General features: G+C 42.2%; 1 protein-coding gene across 5 annotated transcripts in view; it reads right to left on the bottom strand.

Annotated features, from left to right (window-relative positions):
- Positions 1–16,351, bottom strand: part of CYLD (CYLD lysine 63 deubiquitinase) — a 152,440-nt gene that overhangs the window by 91,567 nt on the left and 44,522 nt on the right. For all 5 annotated transcript variants that reach the window (XM_077458414.1, XM_077458411.1, XM_077458420.1 and 2 more), the window contains 3 exons: positions 14,581–14,883; positions 3,696–3,801; positions 980–1,078 (listed from right to left, as the gene is read on the bottom strand). In XM_077458414.1, coding sequence (XP_077314540.1) covers positions 980–1,078; positions 3,696–3,801; positions 14,581–14,883 — 508 coding nt within the window. The remainder of the gene's footprint in view (positions 1–979; positions 1,079–3,695; positions 3,802–14,580; positions 14,884–16,351) is intronic.

Genomic DNA, 16,351 nt, shown 5'->3' with positions numbered 1-16,351 from the left:
AAATAAGAGTCACACCGCCCCTTCCCAGACCTTCCACTGACAGCTGCCTGCACAGTAAAATCCTGCATTTTAAAAATCAAGTAAGAAATTGTTGAGAGGCAACCTCACAGCAGCTAGATGCCTAATCGTGTTTAACTGGAAACAGAGAGCACCCCATTGCCAAATAGTCCTGCATGCCAGAATTAAAGATGTGGAGCTCATGGAAATGCTCACTGCACACTTTAATGACATATAGATGCAGATAGGCACAATAAGGTTTGGGAGTTGTGGCATTTGAATGCAAGAAAACTGGATCATGCTTTGCTGGGGGTTTTCCCCTTCCTCTGGATCAACTGTGGGTATAGGATTGTGTATATGGGATTATTTTTTTTTTTGGGTTGAACTAGATGGACTTGTGTCTTTTTCAACCTGACTATGTAACCACGAACGAGGCCTTAGCCCTTGTACACATGGTCGGACCGTGTTGTCGAATAATCCGACTGTGCGTGGGCTCCATCGGACTGTTTCAGTAGGAATATCCGACCGACAGAGTTTTAGAGCCGGGCTATAAAATTTTCCGACAACATGATCCGATCGGACTTTGTCCGATCGTTTGTAGAGAATTCCGATCGGACAAAGTGCCACGCATGCTCAGATCAAATTTCTAGACCAAAGCTATTGGCTACTAGCCTGAACGTAGTCCCGTCGTAATGAAATAACGTCATCACGTTCTGAACGATCGGATTTTCCGACCGTGTGTATGCAACACCAGTTTCGGACAAAATCCGACCGTGTGTACAAGGGCTAAGAGTGCTGCAATTATTGAGCAATATACTAACTCTAAATGAAAGGTTACAGCTGCTGAAGCATAGCACAGCAAAATGAACTTCAAGTCATCTGAATGAATCCAAAACACATCTTCACAGAGATGAAAAGCAAAACGCGTAGTATATACAGATACACACCATAATCTAGTTTAGTAAGGATACACTACAGATACCTGTAACCTTTGGTTTGCTATGATTGGATAAGCTCTTTTCACTTCCACATCTTGAAGTAAAGGCAAGTTTTAAAGGCCTCCTTTCTTGGGTTACAGATTCTGCAATAAAGAGAGATAGTTTCAGGATTGGACACAATCAAAGAGCCAGGTAGCCAATGTGCATAAACTTTTTGAGCCTTATTTAACCACAACAACCTAGTTACATTTTATAGCTGGAATGATGACATCACTATAGCTTGATGCTGCTTTGCACCAGGACTCTAAACAACATTGGCCAATTTAATAGAGCCATCAATTCAAAAAAGTATAGTTACCCAAAGCAAGTAGAGCACATTGCACATTAGTAAAACACCACTGTGCTTCATAAAAGTGCAATTTAACCACTTCAATACATGGCACTTTTACCCCCTTCCTGGCCAGGACAATTTTCAGCTTTTGACATTTTTATCATTTTGTTCACACAAATATAACATTCTCTTTTGGTGGTATTTGATCACCACTGGGTTTTATTTTATTTTTTGTGCTACAAAATTACAAAAGACTGAGAATTTTGAAAAAAAATAATTATTTTTGTTTCCGTTATAAAATTTTGTAAACACATTTTCTCCTTCGCTGATGGGCACCAATGAGGCGTCACTGACGGGCACTGATGAGGAGACACTAATATGCAGCACTTATATGCTGCACTGATAGGCAGCACTGATGAGGAGGCACTGACAAGCATTACTGATGGGCACCGATTGGCATCACAAGCGGGCACTTCAAGGCATCACTGGTGGGCATCCCTGAAGGACCTGCACTGATAATCAATGCATTTATTTTCAGCGCAGACCCCCCATCAGGAGAGCCACTTATCGGCTCTCAGAGGAAAGACAAGAACCAGCATTTCTTGTTTAGGATGTGATCAGCTGTGATTGGACACTACGTCATAGGCTCTTTACCAGGATCAGAGATGCGGTGTGTCAGAGCAACATACCGCACCAACAATCGCAAAGCTGCACGTCCCCCCGGGGGGGCGAGTGCGAGCGGCGGATCCTGCGAAATTTCTGCATGGTGAAATTCTCCCTGGATAGAGCAGAGGAGTGGGCCACTGCTAGTAAAAGAGCTGGAAGAAGAAAGCGGAGCCCTGGCAAGAAGAACCGAAAAGGGGGACAAGACCCCCCAAGTCGGAAGAAGAGAAGAAGGCGGCGACAGAAGACCGAGCCACCATTAGTAAAAGAGCTATAAGAAGATAGCGGAGGCCCAGCAAGAACAACCGAAGAGGGGGACAAGACCCCCGAAGTCGGAAGAAGACCCCGACCGGCGGCGGTGACGCCGAAGAAGAAAACCAGGCTCCTCTGCTAGTAAAAGAGCTAGCAGAAGATAGCGGATGAGCCTGGCGAGAAGACTCCCCCAAGACGCAAGAAGACCCCCAGAGCGGTCTAATAAAGTATTTTAAAAACTTGTGTTGTGTTTTTTATTTACACTTTTTCCACCAGGTGAATGGGTAGGGGACCCATGGCACCCCATACTCATGCACACAGGGTGGGGGGCCGGTATCTGGGTGTGGGGGGGGGGGCGCAGGGCGCTCCCTTTCTCCAAAGCACCCACCCCCCCCCCCCCCCATGTTGAGGGCACGCGCGGCCTGGTACGGCTCAGGAGAGAAGCCTGTTGCCGGGAACCAGCGCGACAGGATCGCACTGGAAACACAATATCGGCGGCACCTACTGTATGCAATCCAGTGTGGTCAAACGAACTAAGTTTTCGACCTGTGTTTGGGGTGTTGTTAACTTTGCACCTCCCATGTAAAGGGGCCTAAATATTTTTTTACCTTCTATGTTCAGCCCCCCTGAACACTTACCTGAGCCCAATCTCTGTGCCAGAGAGTAGCAGCACTGCTCTCCCTCTCTCTCCTCACAGGCTCAGAGATGACAGCTGGAGCCATTGGCTGCTATCAATCAAAACTTTGTGAAGGGATCAGGGGGCGGGGCCAAACAGCCAGCAGGGGACCCCAGAAAAGGAGGTTTGGGGCTGCCCTGTGAAAAACCATTGTACAGAGCAGATAACTATAACAGGTTTATTCATTTTATTATTTAAAAAAAAAAATAAAGTATAATGTCCCCACTGCACCTCAGTGGTACAAAGGGATCTTCCAATACTATTGCCTGCGTTTTTATTTCATCAGGTCTGGATTTGTTTCCCAAGATTTTTAAATAGAATCAGGGAAAAAATCTGAAATCCATTGTTTTTCCCTGTTTCTATTCCTGTACTGACAATATCAAAAAATGATTAAAACAGCTTTTGTAATAAGTGACTATAGCATTTTTTGATCATACCTCTGCTACAGATCTGAGACTATGAACGCACATGTCCCTTTGTAAAGAATAGATTTGTATTGCTAAGCAAGAATTCCTGTTGTTTTTGTGGAAGTGATATGTAAATGCATTTGTTTCATGAAGACAATGCTGTATTTTAAATTATTCTAGTGTGGGCTTTTTTGGACTCTTTTCGTAACCTGGTTATATCTTTCAAAAATGTTTGCTCAAGAAATATATAAATTAAATCAAAACAAAAAAAATACTAAATTGCAATGAAAAATGTTGAATAATAACAGTCAAAGTTGTAAAAAGTAACGCACAATATATTTTAGAAATCTGATACTTTGGATTAAAGTATATAAAACAGCAATAAAGTGACCAAACTAAAACAATACAGAGGAATAAGACCAAATTCCTACCTGGAATGATGTCATTAATGTGTAGAAGAAGTGTGCTTTCAACACTAGCAAAGCTACACAGCTGGATTCCATTATATCTTCCATCCCAATTTCCTATAGGATTGTCCTTTAAAATCAAAAGCAAACATCAGTTCCACCTTTTTATCAAATAAACTTCCAGCAGTAGAACGAGAAGGCAGCATCCAGCAGTAGAAGGAGAGAATCAAATAACATAGTCTCTAACAGTAACTCTTTATACAGAAATGTGAATTTAGTCTAATTTAGGGCTGGGCACCACGAAAAAAAACTAAATTACAAACTTCCATTCTGAAACGGTTTATTTTGAGCTACCCTCACATTGCTTACATCACAGTCAGCTCAAGAGTAAAATTTCCACTTGTAGCAGTGAAAGACACATTAAGGCAACTACTGTACACATTTCTCAAAAATAATATAATTATATAGTTAATATAACTAGCTCAAAAAGCCCAACAAAAGAACTGATATAATAAAAGAAAATTGTCTTTGTTAAAAAGAAAAACTAGCGGTACTTTTATTAACAGTTGTTAATATACATCATAACAGAGAATTTAAAGTGATACTAAAGTCTCATTTTATTTTTAGTTAAAGTGGTTCTGCACCTTAAAAAAAATATTAAAAGCCAGTAGCTACTAATATTGCAGCTGCTGACTTTTAATAAATTGACACTTACCTGTCCCAAGGTCCAGCGATGTCGGCGGCAGATGACGAGCGATCGCTCGTCTCTCTGCTGCCCCCGCCACCATCCTCTGTCAGGGAATCTGGAAGTGAAGCGTTGCGGCTTCACTGCCCGGTTCCCTACTGCGCATGCGCGAGTCGCGCTGCGCGTCTCTGCTGGTCCCCGCTGTGTCCTGGGAACTGTGTGTTTCCCAGAACACAACGGGGGGGGGGGGGGCATCTGCGGCGGTCTGTCCCGGGAGTGGGTGCAGATACCTGCACCCCCCAGGTAACTGCACCCCCCTCCCCCCTGAAAGGTGCCGATTGTGGCACCGGAGGGGGGGAGGGATCAGATGAGCAGAACTTCCCCTTTAGGGTGGAGAACTGCTTTAAAGATAACAAACATGTTATACTTGCTCTATGTAGTGGTTTTGCACAGAGCAGCCCAGATCCTCCTGTTCTCTGATCCATCTTCGGTGCTCCTGCCCCCTTCTGTTGAGTGCCCTCAATGCAAGCAATGGCGCTATGCTGCTGTTTCAGCCAACCAGAGGGGGGAGTCCCGGGCAGTGAAGACACTACTGCAACATCGCTGGATCTAGAGGGACCTCAAGTAAGTATTAGGGGGGCTGCTGAACACAGAAGGCTTTTTTATCTTAATGCATTAAGATCAAAAAAAAACTTCTGCCTTTACAATCACTTTAAATAACAAATATTAAATTGCGCTTAGTGCTGGGAGTAAGCCAATGTAGTAACCTTTTCACGGCCAGGAGTAATCAAATCCTTTATGACCTGATGCAATCTTAAAGTTTTGCAATGCAAAAATACTCAACATGGCATAGTAAAATCATTTACAGAATACCTTGAGTGTTTTTAAAAACACATAGCGATATGAACAAAATGCAATTGTAGGTTTAGCTTGTTTAATGTATACTTGTTTTCGAATATTGAATATTAGTCCAAATATTTTTACAGAACTATTTTCTGTCATTTATTTAGAGTACACGGACCCCAAATATGTGAACGTTTTGGCACACATGTCAGTGCTGTATGGTTGATAAACAAGTGCAGATATCTTAGGATTTCATAATAATAATTATTAGGCTTTTACAGAACTCTGTTCCGAGTTCAATAGTTATAATTCATGAATGATTTAAACAAAAAATAAAAAATAAAATAGGGTTTTTCTACTCATCATAAAATCCTGATCTTGGAGTCCATTAAAGCAGTAGTAAACATGTTTAAAAGAAAATAAACAAATAAATAAATGTCCCCCCTAGTACTAATAGATATATTATATAATGCACACAGGAGTCATGGCCACGCCACAGCGTTCTAAATGGACAGCACACTCAAGAGTGCCATCCATTCAGAGCACAGTGCACATGCGGCGGTGAGGTTACCGGGCTACTACAGATGTGAATATCTCCGGCTGCTCCAGAATCAGCCATCAGTCCACCCAGATGCCTGAGCGGCAGTTGGCTCAGTCTCTCAGTGCGTCACTGAGAGCCCGAGCCATCGGTCAGCTTTCTCCTGCCCGATGCTCCAGTGAGAGCTGGAGGGGCAGAGCAAAGAGTGGTGACTGACAGAGTGGACCAGACAACTGAGCTATCAGCACGCATTTGATCGTTCAGTTCTTGGGCTTTGTGCCAGTGAGGGACAGTTGCAGCATTGCATCAATGTTGCAGCCATATAGGTGAGTATGTATGTTTTTTTTTCTTCTTTTGTTTTCCACAGTTCTCCCTTAATCACACATTAAAACCTATGCTAGCCAAAGAATGACAGCGCTGACCCTGGAAGTGATGTAATACACACTTCCAGCGTAATTAGTCACAAGAGGGATTGGGGAACAGATGTTGGGAAGAGCACCATAAAGGTGATTGAGGGCTCTAGACTGCCCAGATCACTTTTATTGGAAAGCCCTTTGCCAGCGGTTAAAGCTTATGAGATTGATTTAACCACTTGTTTATCATTCCGTTTTAGAAGCATACATTGGTAGACAAGTTGTTAAGGGACACAGGAAGACATATATGGTCAGGTTATACTGCTGCCTACAAGAGGGATGGCAAACAAAAAAAAAAAAAAATCTGGTAAGGTAAGTTTATTACTTAAATCACAGTGTATATATGGGCATATCTGTTCTTCAGTGGTTACTGGGTTGCTTTCAAACTGATCCACAGGTGCAGAACACCTGTAGGTTACCTGCACTGAGCCATAGACTTCTGTTATTACCTGCAAGTTTAGCGCACTTTCAGAAAGTGCACCACACCCGCAGGATATAATAGATGTCTATGGCAAAGTACAGCTAACCTGCAGGAAAGCCACAGGTGCACTTGTCTGCACCATCTGTGTGGGTAAAGCTGTCATGCTCAGAGCACAGGCTCATAGCAATAGGGAGGCAGTGAAAAACCATCTTGAAAGAGGTCTCACCCAATGCCCATCACACCCCTAATTGGATGGGAGGGAACTTCTGACAAGGAATCCAATAGCACACAGGTGTACAAGCGAGGGTTGAAGCTGAACAGCTGTGTCCATCAATGACAGGTAACTGCCAGTGGCAGATACTTGCAAGATCCCATCTGGTCAATTCCTTCCCATCTGGCATTAGGGCCTTAGGAAGGTTGCTGATTATAAGGAGTTCCAACATAAGTTCAACTGAAGGATGGGCAAATGGCAACTACTATCAACAGGCCCAACAAAGCATAACTAGAGACTACCTGAAGAGACACCTGATGGACCAGTGTCCGAATCTGACAACGGATGAGGCCAAAACAATCAGAATGAGGGTGCAGAATAAACCTGATGCCGAAAACCAAAGCAAAAACGGTCATTAACCAAAAAGAAATGACCCAACATGGAAGGGAGCACTGAACCATTGACCAAGTGAGAAACTGCACAATCTAAACATACCAAAGGGTTAAGCAAGCAACACATTTTCATTAGTGAAGGTTAAAACTCCAAATCAAACATGTTTAACTAAGAAAGGAAACGAGTCTTTAGTCCCTGAATCAATAAGGCTCAAGAAATTAGAACTGAGGTGGTAGAAACATATTAATCTAAACTAGATCCACATAACTTTACATGCTGGCCAGGGAAAGACTCAGGCTAGGTTTACACTATTGTAATGCGGGAACCAGTGTGCTTCCAGTGCGGGTTTCCGCATCGCAAGTATCCGACAAGCACTTTACACTGCCCTATGCGAACCGCTGTGGGTGTCAATACAAAGTTAAAAAGGTACCCCCAGATCGGTTCACAGATCGCAGTGCGAACTGTCAAATTGCAGGAATCAGATTGCATGGGTGTGAACACCCATGCGATCCAATTTCAGTATGGACCAAAAAAAGGTCCTGCACCATTTTGGTCCGAATGCAATGCAAATTCAGCCATACAATCTGTATGGCTGAATTTGCATCGCACAGACATCGCATGTGATCTGCACAGCAATGCAATGCGAATCACATGCAATATCTGACAACGCTATAGCGTAAACCCAGTCTTAATATGAAACCACCACAAAGCCCCCATAAAAGAAATCAGTTACACTGCTTATGTAAAACATACTGATAAATAAATAAATAGGGTAGTTGTTAGGATGTCATATGCTTATTTAAGAATGTTGTATTTAATACATAATATATATTTTTCATGAGCAGTGCAGATGGATTTCTTCTGCAAGGGAACTGAAGTAGGTTTTTGAAACAGAATCCTTTCGCCAAGGTGAATCTTACCAGGGAAGAACCCTGAAATTGACCCACAGCCTGCCAAGAATGTGAAAACGACTAACAAAGAATTCCATCCCATTAACTAAAAGCGAAACTACACTGCATCTGAGCATTATAAACCAAAAACTCTGTTTAATTCATTTTTAATATTCAAACCAACATCAGCCGTCCATCCATGTCTCTATGCTTTATTTTGCCAAGAAATCACTTTGAAAAACACCCCCTAGCATGCCATCTTGAATAACGCAAAGGATTCATGTAGCATTTACTTCCTGAAATCAATCTACCCTTAGCTCAGACATACGGCAAGAGGTTGTGCTTAGCTGAGAAAACACCTCCTGAAGACTCCTGGGATGTATGACATCATTTATCTAGACCTGGAAACCAGAAAGTAACTGAAGAAATATAAGCAAAGTAATGCACAGAATGCATTAAGGTGAAAAATGATTTACCTTTACAACCCCTTTAACAAGGGTAGGCAGGAAATGAAAGTTAGGACCCAATCATAAACTGGTGAGTTGGGTGAAAAAATAACCCTGCCTAAACTTGACTGCAAGAGTCACAGGGCAAACAATGTTCCGAATCCTCCACCCAATTCAAAGATGCAGCAGCAATGAACAGAGTCAAACAGTGAAGGAAACTCACTTGAATGGATCAAGAAGAAGGAACAGTGCCAGAAAGGTGTTCTTTATATGCACACTGGACATTTTAACAGCTGCTGTTTTTGGCATCAGGTGTTTTTTTTTTCTACAGCATGTTCTCCAATGTGTCCATGCACACAAAAGATTTTATGAGTGTTTTTTAGCAGGGCAATTTTCAGGCTGTAAAAAACAAAAAACAAACAATAGAACTACGGCAATTGAAGAGTTTTTCAGCTGTAAAAACACTCTAAATGCTGAAAAACGTAGAAAAACACGGCTATTCTGTGTTTAATCGTCTTTTTGTGGGGGTATAGTTTTACTAAAACATGCAACCGTGACAAAACGCTAAAAAAAGTTAATGCAAAAACTCTGCAAAATGCAACAAAACTTGCGTTTTTAACGTGGCATTCTACAGCTAATGCTACTGGCCTTTTTAGAATGTCCAGTGTGCATGAGGCCTAAAACTGTAGATCAGCCAAGGTAGAGGGGCCTAACCCTATGGGGACAGGTCCCATGGAGTCTTGAAGGTATTCCCTGTTCCTGATGGAGGATACAAGTTGTTCCAACTGCAGACAGGCCAGGGAGACATAAGGACCTCTTCTTACGGAATTAATCTGCAAGCCAGAGTCTAATGCCATGGTACACACAACAGGACTTTCGGGCAGACTAGGTCCGACGGAATCAGTCTGTCGGACAATCCGATCGTGTGTGGGCTAATCTGATAGTTTTTCACATAAGAAATCCAACGGACCTAGAAATAGAACATGTTTCAAATCTGTCTGACGGACTCAATTCCTATCGGGAAAACTGTTCATTTGTATGCTGTTCTGATGGACCAAAATACAACGCAAGGGAAGCTATTGGCTACTGGCTATTGAACTTTCTTTTTTAATCCAGTCTTATGTCATCATGTTCAAAACAAACAGACTTTCGAACAGACTTAGTCCGTTCGTGTGTGGCCAAGTACGTTAGTTCGGAAGGTCAGTCGGAACTCTGCGGAAAGTCCATTGGGAAGACCGTCTGACCTAGTCTGCTGGAAAGTCCGGTCGTGTGTGTGTGTGGCATTAGGTGCACCTTGAAGCATGAATCACCTCCTATATCCAGAAGCTACAAAGTGGGGATTACCCTTTAAAGGATTACCCTTTAAAGTGAGAGTAAAATTAAGTATAAACAGAAAAGTCAGTGCTACTACCCATACACCACATAGATAGCAGAGCTCCCAGGTGCTCGATCCACAGTCGCTGGCTAAGTAGAATAATGTAGAAAAAATTATCCGCACTCCGGTTGTTGCTCTTAAAATTTCTTCATTTGATTGAATAGCAACCATGAACAAATGCAGATTAAGTCAGTTGATGCATTTCAGCCCTTTAAGGCCTTAGTCATGACCACATTACAGACATAAAACTTTGAAAGAAATAGTAGCTCTAAAGATCACAGGCTCCACCCATTGATTGACTTAATTGACTGCAGGCAATTATCCAAAAAAGAGAATCAGCTACAATACATATAGGGTGATCCATGTGTATATGTATATGTGTATAATGATAATATGCACATGTATGTACACACACGTGCATACAATTATACATGTATAGACATAGGCATAAAGAAGCACATCATAAAATTCAAAAAACATTAAATAAAAAGAGATGGAAATAATAATCCAGGTATGTGAATAAAAAAACAGAAGAAAGAAAGGAAAAGAGAGAGAGGAGGCTCTGGAGAGAGGCATTCTTAATGTAAGTGCAAGTCCAGATCCCACCTCAGATTTAACCCTTGAGGCGATCTAGTTTTTAATCTAAAAATCCACCATGCTTCTCTCCCCAGCAGCCTTCTCTCCTTGTCACCTCCTCTGGGCGAGTGAGACAACCGTTCTATTCCTCTGAAGCAAAATGAAGAAAGATCGCCCTGATGACATTCCCTAAAGTGACGTGTTGCATTCAAAATATTTCTAGCATTTGGGTTATTTGTGTCACAGTAATGTTCCCCTATACGGGCTCTCAAAAGACATGTGGTACAACCTACATATTGGAGGCTGCATGAAATACAGGCGATCAGGTAGATCACATAGTTTGTGCCACAGTTGATGTATTGCTGTATAATGAACTCTTCATCTATTGCTGTGGCAACAAAGTTTTACCCAAAAGACACAAATTACACTACCTACAGGTTTTTATATTACAAGGGTAACTTCCAGGATAGGAGAGCCAGGTGGGGTGGCATTGTTTAGATAAGAAAAGACTAGGTGATAGTGAAGTCCCTAATGTAAGGGTAAAATTAAGACCTCTGTTACTGTCCACAACCAGACTACCTCTTCTGACACGGGAAGGACTCTTGTTCCTTCTTGATGGTGAAGATACAGCAGTACCTAGATGGTGCCCATCGGTGTACAAACAGTGGACCCGACCAGAGAGATCCCATGAAGTAGAAGGAACCACCTGTTCCGGAACTTCAAAATGCAGCCCCAGAGGTTTATAAATAAGATAATAAACTGCAAAGAAAACTCCTGGTCAGGCATCTAATGAAAACGCTAAGTAAGGGGCTGTGGTGAACCGACAGGGGATGAGAGAAGGGCAGGGAGACAGGAGAAGGTCCCCTCAACATCTAATGCTCCTACAAAAAGGTAATATGGGTAACTCCCTATCTGATAAAGAGTCTCAGCCCTGGTACACACGGTCGGACATTCCGACAACCAAATTTTGTCCGAAACTGTTGCATACACACAGTCGGACAAAGTTGTCAGAAAATCCGATCGTACTTAACGTGATGACGTTATTTCGTTAGGACGGGACTACATTCAGGCTAGTAGCCAATAGCTTTGGTCTAGGAATTTGGTCTGAGCCTGCGTGGCCCTTTGTCCGATCGGAAATTCTCTACACATGATCGGACAAAGTCCGATCGGATCATGTTGTCGGAAAATTTTATAGCCCAGCTGTAAAACTTGGTCCATCGGATACTCCGACGGAAACAGTCCGATGGAGCCCACACACTGTCGGATTATCCGACAACACGGTCCTATCAGACATTGTTCATTGGAATGTCCGACCGTGTGTACAAGGGCTAAGGCCCTTTCTTTCAGCAAAGCAGCTAAAATAGACAAGTAAAACGTGCAAAAATTAGCTCAATACTCCACCTATTGCAATATTTCATATTAACGCGACTTAAAAAATTGCAATTCTTTTATTTTTTTAGCTCTGAATTTAAAGAAAATGTATACAAAAACACTAAACATTTCCTTTAAAGTGTACCTATGGGATAAAGAATGAAATATGGAATCCTGAGCTAGAGACACGCAATGTGCCAGAGACAGTCAGCACATGCCGTTGGAAAAGGGAGGGTGGAGCTAGAATCTTGGGCCTGGAGGTTGTCATCACTATTATTATTTTTTATTATTATTATACACGATTTATATAGTGCCAACAGTTTACGCAACGCTTTACAATGTATGGGGGGGGGGGGGGGGGGGACAACACAATTACAGTACAGTTCAATACAAAAAGGTACAGGAGGGCCCTGCTCATAGAGCTTACAAGGGAGGGGGTGGTGGTACAAAAGTTAATAGATGCAGAGAATGATTTGATGTGGGGGTGGCTCGGGACAGTTGTTAGGTGGATGTGGGATAGGCTTCCCTGAATAAATGAGTTTTCAGGAATCTCTTAAAGGTGGACAGGGTAGGGGCTGATCAAACAGACTGGGGCAGGGAGTTCCAGAGGATGGGAGAGGCTCTGGAGAAGTCTTGAAGGCGAGCATGAGAGGAGGTAACAAGGGAGCTAGAAAGCAGGAGGTCCTGGGAGGAGCAGAGGGGACGATTTGGGCGATATCTGCAGATGAGGTTGGTGATATAGATGGGGGCAATGTTGTGGATGGCTTTGTATGTTATGGTTAGCATTTTGAATTTTACGCGGTGGGGTAGGGGAAGCCAGTGAAGGGATTGGCAGAGAGGGGCGGCAGTCACGGATCGATTTGTGAGGTTTATTAGTCTAGCAGCAGCATTCATAATAGACTGAAGGGGGCATAGCCTGCTAAGGGTAAGCCATTAAGGAGAGCGTTGCAGTAGTCAAGGTGGGAAATAATCAAAGAGTGAACGAGTTGCTTTGTGGTGTCATTAGTCAGGAAGGGTCGAATTCTGGAGATATTGTGGAGGTGAAGGAGGCAGGATTTAGCCAGTGATTGGATATGGGGGCTGAAGGAGAGGTCAGAGTCAAGAATTACACCCAGGACTCTGGCATGTGTGAAGGGACCAATGGTTGTGTTGATATCAATGGTGATGTCATGGGGGAGGATCGTGAAGGAGGAAATATAACAAGCTCGGTATTAGAAAGATTGAGTTTGAGGAAGTGGTGTGACATCCATACTGATATTTCATTCAGTAAGTTTGAGATCAGTGAGGAGATCGAGGGGGTGAGTTGAGGAGTGGAGAGATAGATCTGGGTGTCATCGGCATAGAGGTGGTATTGGAAACCATGGGAGGTTATCAACTGGCCCAGGGAAGAGGTATAGAGTGAGAATAGGAGGGGCCCAAGGACAGAATTTGGTACCCCAACAGAAAGAGGAAGGGGAGCGGAGGAGATGGAGTTGTAAGTGACACTAAAAGTGCGCTGAGATAGGTAGGAGGAGAACCTCAGTTAGGACCTACCATAAGTTTCTGAAACATTAAAAAGGCAGTGGAAAGAACCCTAGGCAATCTATGAAAAATTTTATTAAATTATCATCCCCAGTAAAAGAGATTTATTGTTAAGCTAGAGGAGGTACCAGTGGGTCTATCCTTTCTCCATTCTGTTAAAAACAAAAAAATATGTTTTGGCTGGAGTTGGACTTTAAGTACACTTGTTACCTTGGAAATATTTATGAATTCTTTTTTTTAGGCTTTTAGCAGCATTAGCCATTTATTAGCATTTTTACAGTACATGAAGGAAAAAACAAACAAGAAAAACTCAGAGAAAAAAAAGCTATTAGGAGCGTTTTAGCAGCATTTTTTCATTCGGGAAACGCTCCGAAAAACTAGGGAATAGAATAAAACTATTAGCTTCTAGGAGCAGTAAAAAAAAAAATGCTCATAATAGTTTATATGAGATTTAAAAAATGCTAGTGTACAGCCTAATTGTACTTTTCTTTTAACTTTTCAGAAAATATTTTAGTATTAAAGTGGATGTAAACCCAATGTCATCCTTTCTAAATTACTGCCATAGGGGTTATCTGTAAGGATATACATGCCTCCTGCATGTATCTTTACCTGTCAAATGTCTCCCCTCTGTCTGCTATGAGACCCGAAAAACTGCAGATTCTGTGGGTGGGTCGGTTGTCTGGAGCTTGATAGGTGGAGTCGTGAAGTCAATAGACTCCTCGCCCACCTCTACACTTCCCTTGTCAATATGCATATTCTCCTGTGTATTTCTTACACTGAACTTCTGCTATGATCTCTAACATCCAATGAAAAGACAGGAAAGTAACCACATGACTTCAGCATGCCAAATCATGCTGAGGTGTGGAACATCCAATCCTGGCAGAGCAGCAGAAGAAAGGAGTGGGAGGGAATTAAAAAATAATGCATGTCTTTTAGGCTAGTGCATGAGATATGTAAATCACCTGTCACTCACAGCAACAGGGAGGATTTGACAAAGTTTTTCTCTGTTTGTCAAGATTTATCTCACTGAACAATAAAAGAGGATTGCTCAGAGATGGAATAACTCTGTGTGGCAAGACTGGGCTCAAATGATAGGAAATCTTATACTCTACATTATGACATAAAAAACAAAATAATAATAATTTGGGTTTACATCCCATTTAAAGATAATTCTAAAGAGAAAAGGAATACATTTCTCACTCTGGCATTAAAAATGTAACACTTACCATATCTACTCCGACAAAATATCCAAGGCTTTCTTTGCCAGGCAGGACATCACAGAAGATCACAGTCCCAAATTCCATTCCTTCCCCGATTTTTAGAGACACCCTGGAGTTAATTTCTAGAGGAGGGATTTCTGTCTGGTTATTGTCTACCGGTGATGCATAATCACTTTCTATTTCCTCATCTTCTTCCTCACACAGCTCTAATTTATCAAGAGCGACAAACACTCCACACTCTTCATCACATCGGAATAACTGTTTTCCCTGGTAAGAACCATCCGTAAATCCCTGACCACGGCCATCTTCCTGGTGGGTGGGAACAAAACAAGATATTAAAAATAATACATGTTCTTAAATACACAATACAAATCAATATCTTTCAGCTACCTCAGATGGATTGCATGTTACAATGGATCAGACTTTTTATGCAACTTTGAGTTCAGGTATCTTCTATTTTATTTAAAAAAAAAAAACTAGAATAGTTTAGTCTACATTAAATTTATTGGAGAAAATTACCGTAATATTCTAGGATTAAGTCTGGATTGCAATAACAGCCAAATGACAGTCCAGATGAAGGAAAAGATCTATTAGGAATTCATTATATAGGAAAATACTTGTAAAAGGCCTAGGTGCTAATAAAAGCAGTATTAAACCCAAAAGTAATCATATTTTATTATATTGCGGTTAATCAATTCTTACTTGTGATGGATGCATTTTTTAGGCTTGCTTTCTTCAATTTTCATATGGCAATCTGGCCAGCAAGTCTTTTGTTTTTTCAAAAAGAAAAAGCTCTCCAGCAGAATGTATCAGTTAGGCTACTTTCAAACACAGGTGTTTTAGTGCTAAAAATAGCACATGTAAAGCACCTGAAAAGCGCCTCTCATTCCTCCCCAGTGTGAAAGCTTGAGTGTTTTCACACTGGGGAGGTGCACTTGCAGGAAGGGAGCACCTTTGGGGTGGTGCAAGAGCAGTGTATTCACAACTCCTAACCCACCCCTGCCATTGAAATCAATGGCCAGCACTACCGAAGCCCCTGAGAAGTGCTTCGACGGCTGCACTTTTCTGACACTTTTACAGCTTCCCTCAGCCACTAGCAGAGGCAACGCCCCACTAGAGACCGAAAAGCGCAGCTGTAACAGCGGTAAAGCGCCGCTAAAACTAGTGGCGCTTTACCACTAACTCCCTGCCCCAGTGTGAATGTAGCCTTACAGGGATGAGAAACAATTTAAAGAAGGATAAATTCAGAGTGTAACATGCTACGAACAAACCGGCCCCTGCACCCCCCCCCCTCCAGCTCCGCAATATGAGCAGGAAACTTCTCCCCCATTGATTGATTTTTCAATAATAGGTCAACATATGGATGCAACCATTCCAATTTCGCCACAGGATTTTCTGTTGTCCAGTCTACCGGGACTAATCAAAGAAAGGTAGTCCACAACACTTCTTGACAGCAGCCAGATTGTTATCCCTCGCCACTGGCAAACTGCACAAGTTATAGCTCTCTTAGAATGGCGCACAGGAATTCGGAACATATGATCAACCTCACCAAACCTGGCTCTCTTGGAAGGTGTTTAGGGGTGATGCCTTGTCCAAGTGGATGTCTCCTTGTTGGGCTGTGCCCCCCCTTTTCTTCCACCTCTTTTTCTCTTTTTAGTTAGTTCTTTTTACTCTATGTTCACAGGGTTATGCTCCTATAGTGTGGGCTGTGCAGCTTTTCAGGTTATCCCTCTATATGCCCTTTCTGCAGTGAAGACAGGGACATTTTGTAAGTTTT

Source organism: Lithobates pipiens, unplaced genomic scaffold, assembly GCF_037356315.1.
Source record: "Lithobates pipiens isolate NorthernLeopardFrog02 unplaced genomic scaffold, aLitPip1_a1.2 Scaffold_10, whole genome shotgun sequence".
Classification (NCBI taxonomy): domain Eukaryota; kingdom Metazoa; phylum Chordata; class Amphibia; order Anura; family Ranidae; genus Lithobates; species Lithobates pipiens.
This window is presented reverse-complemented; position numbering and strand designations above follow the sequence as displayed.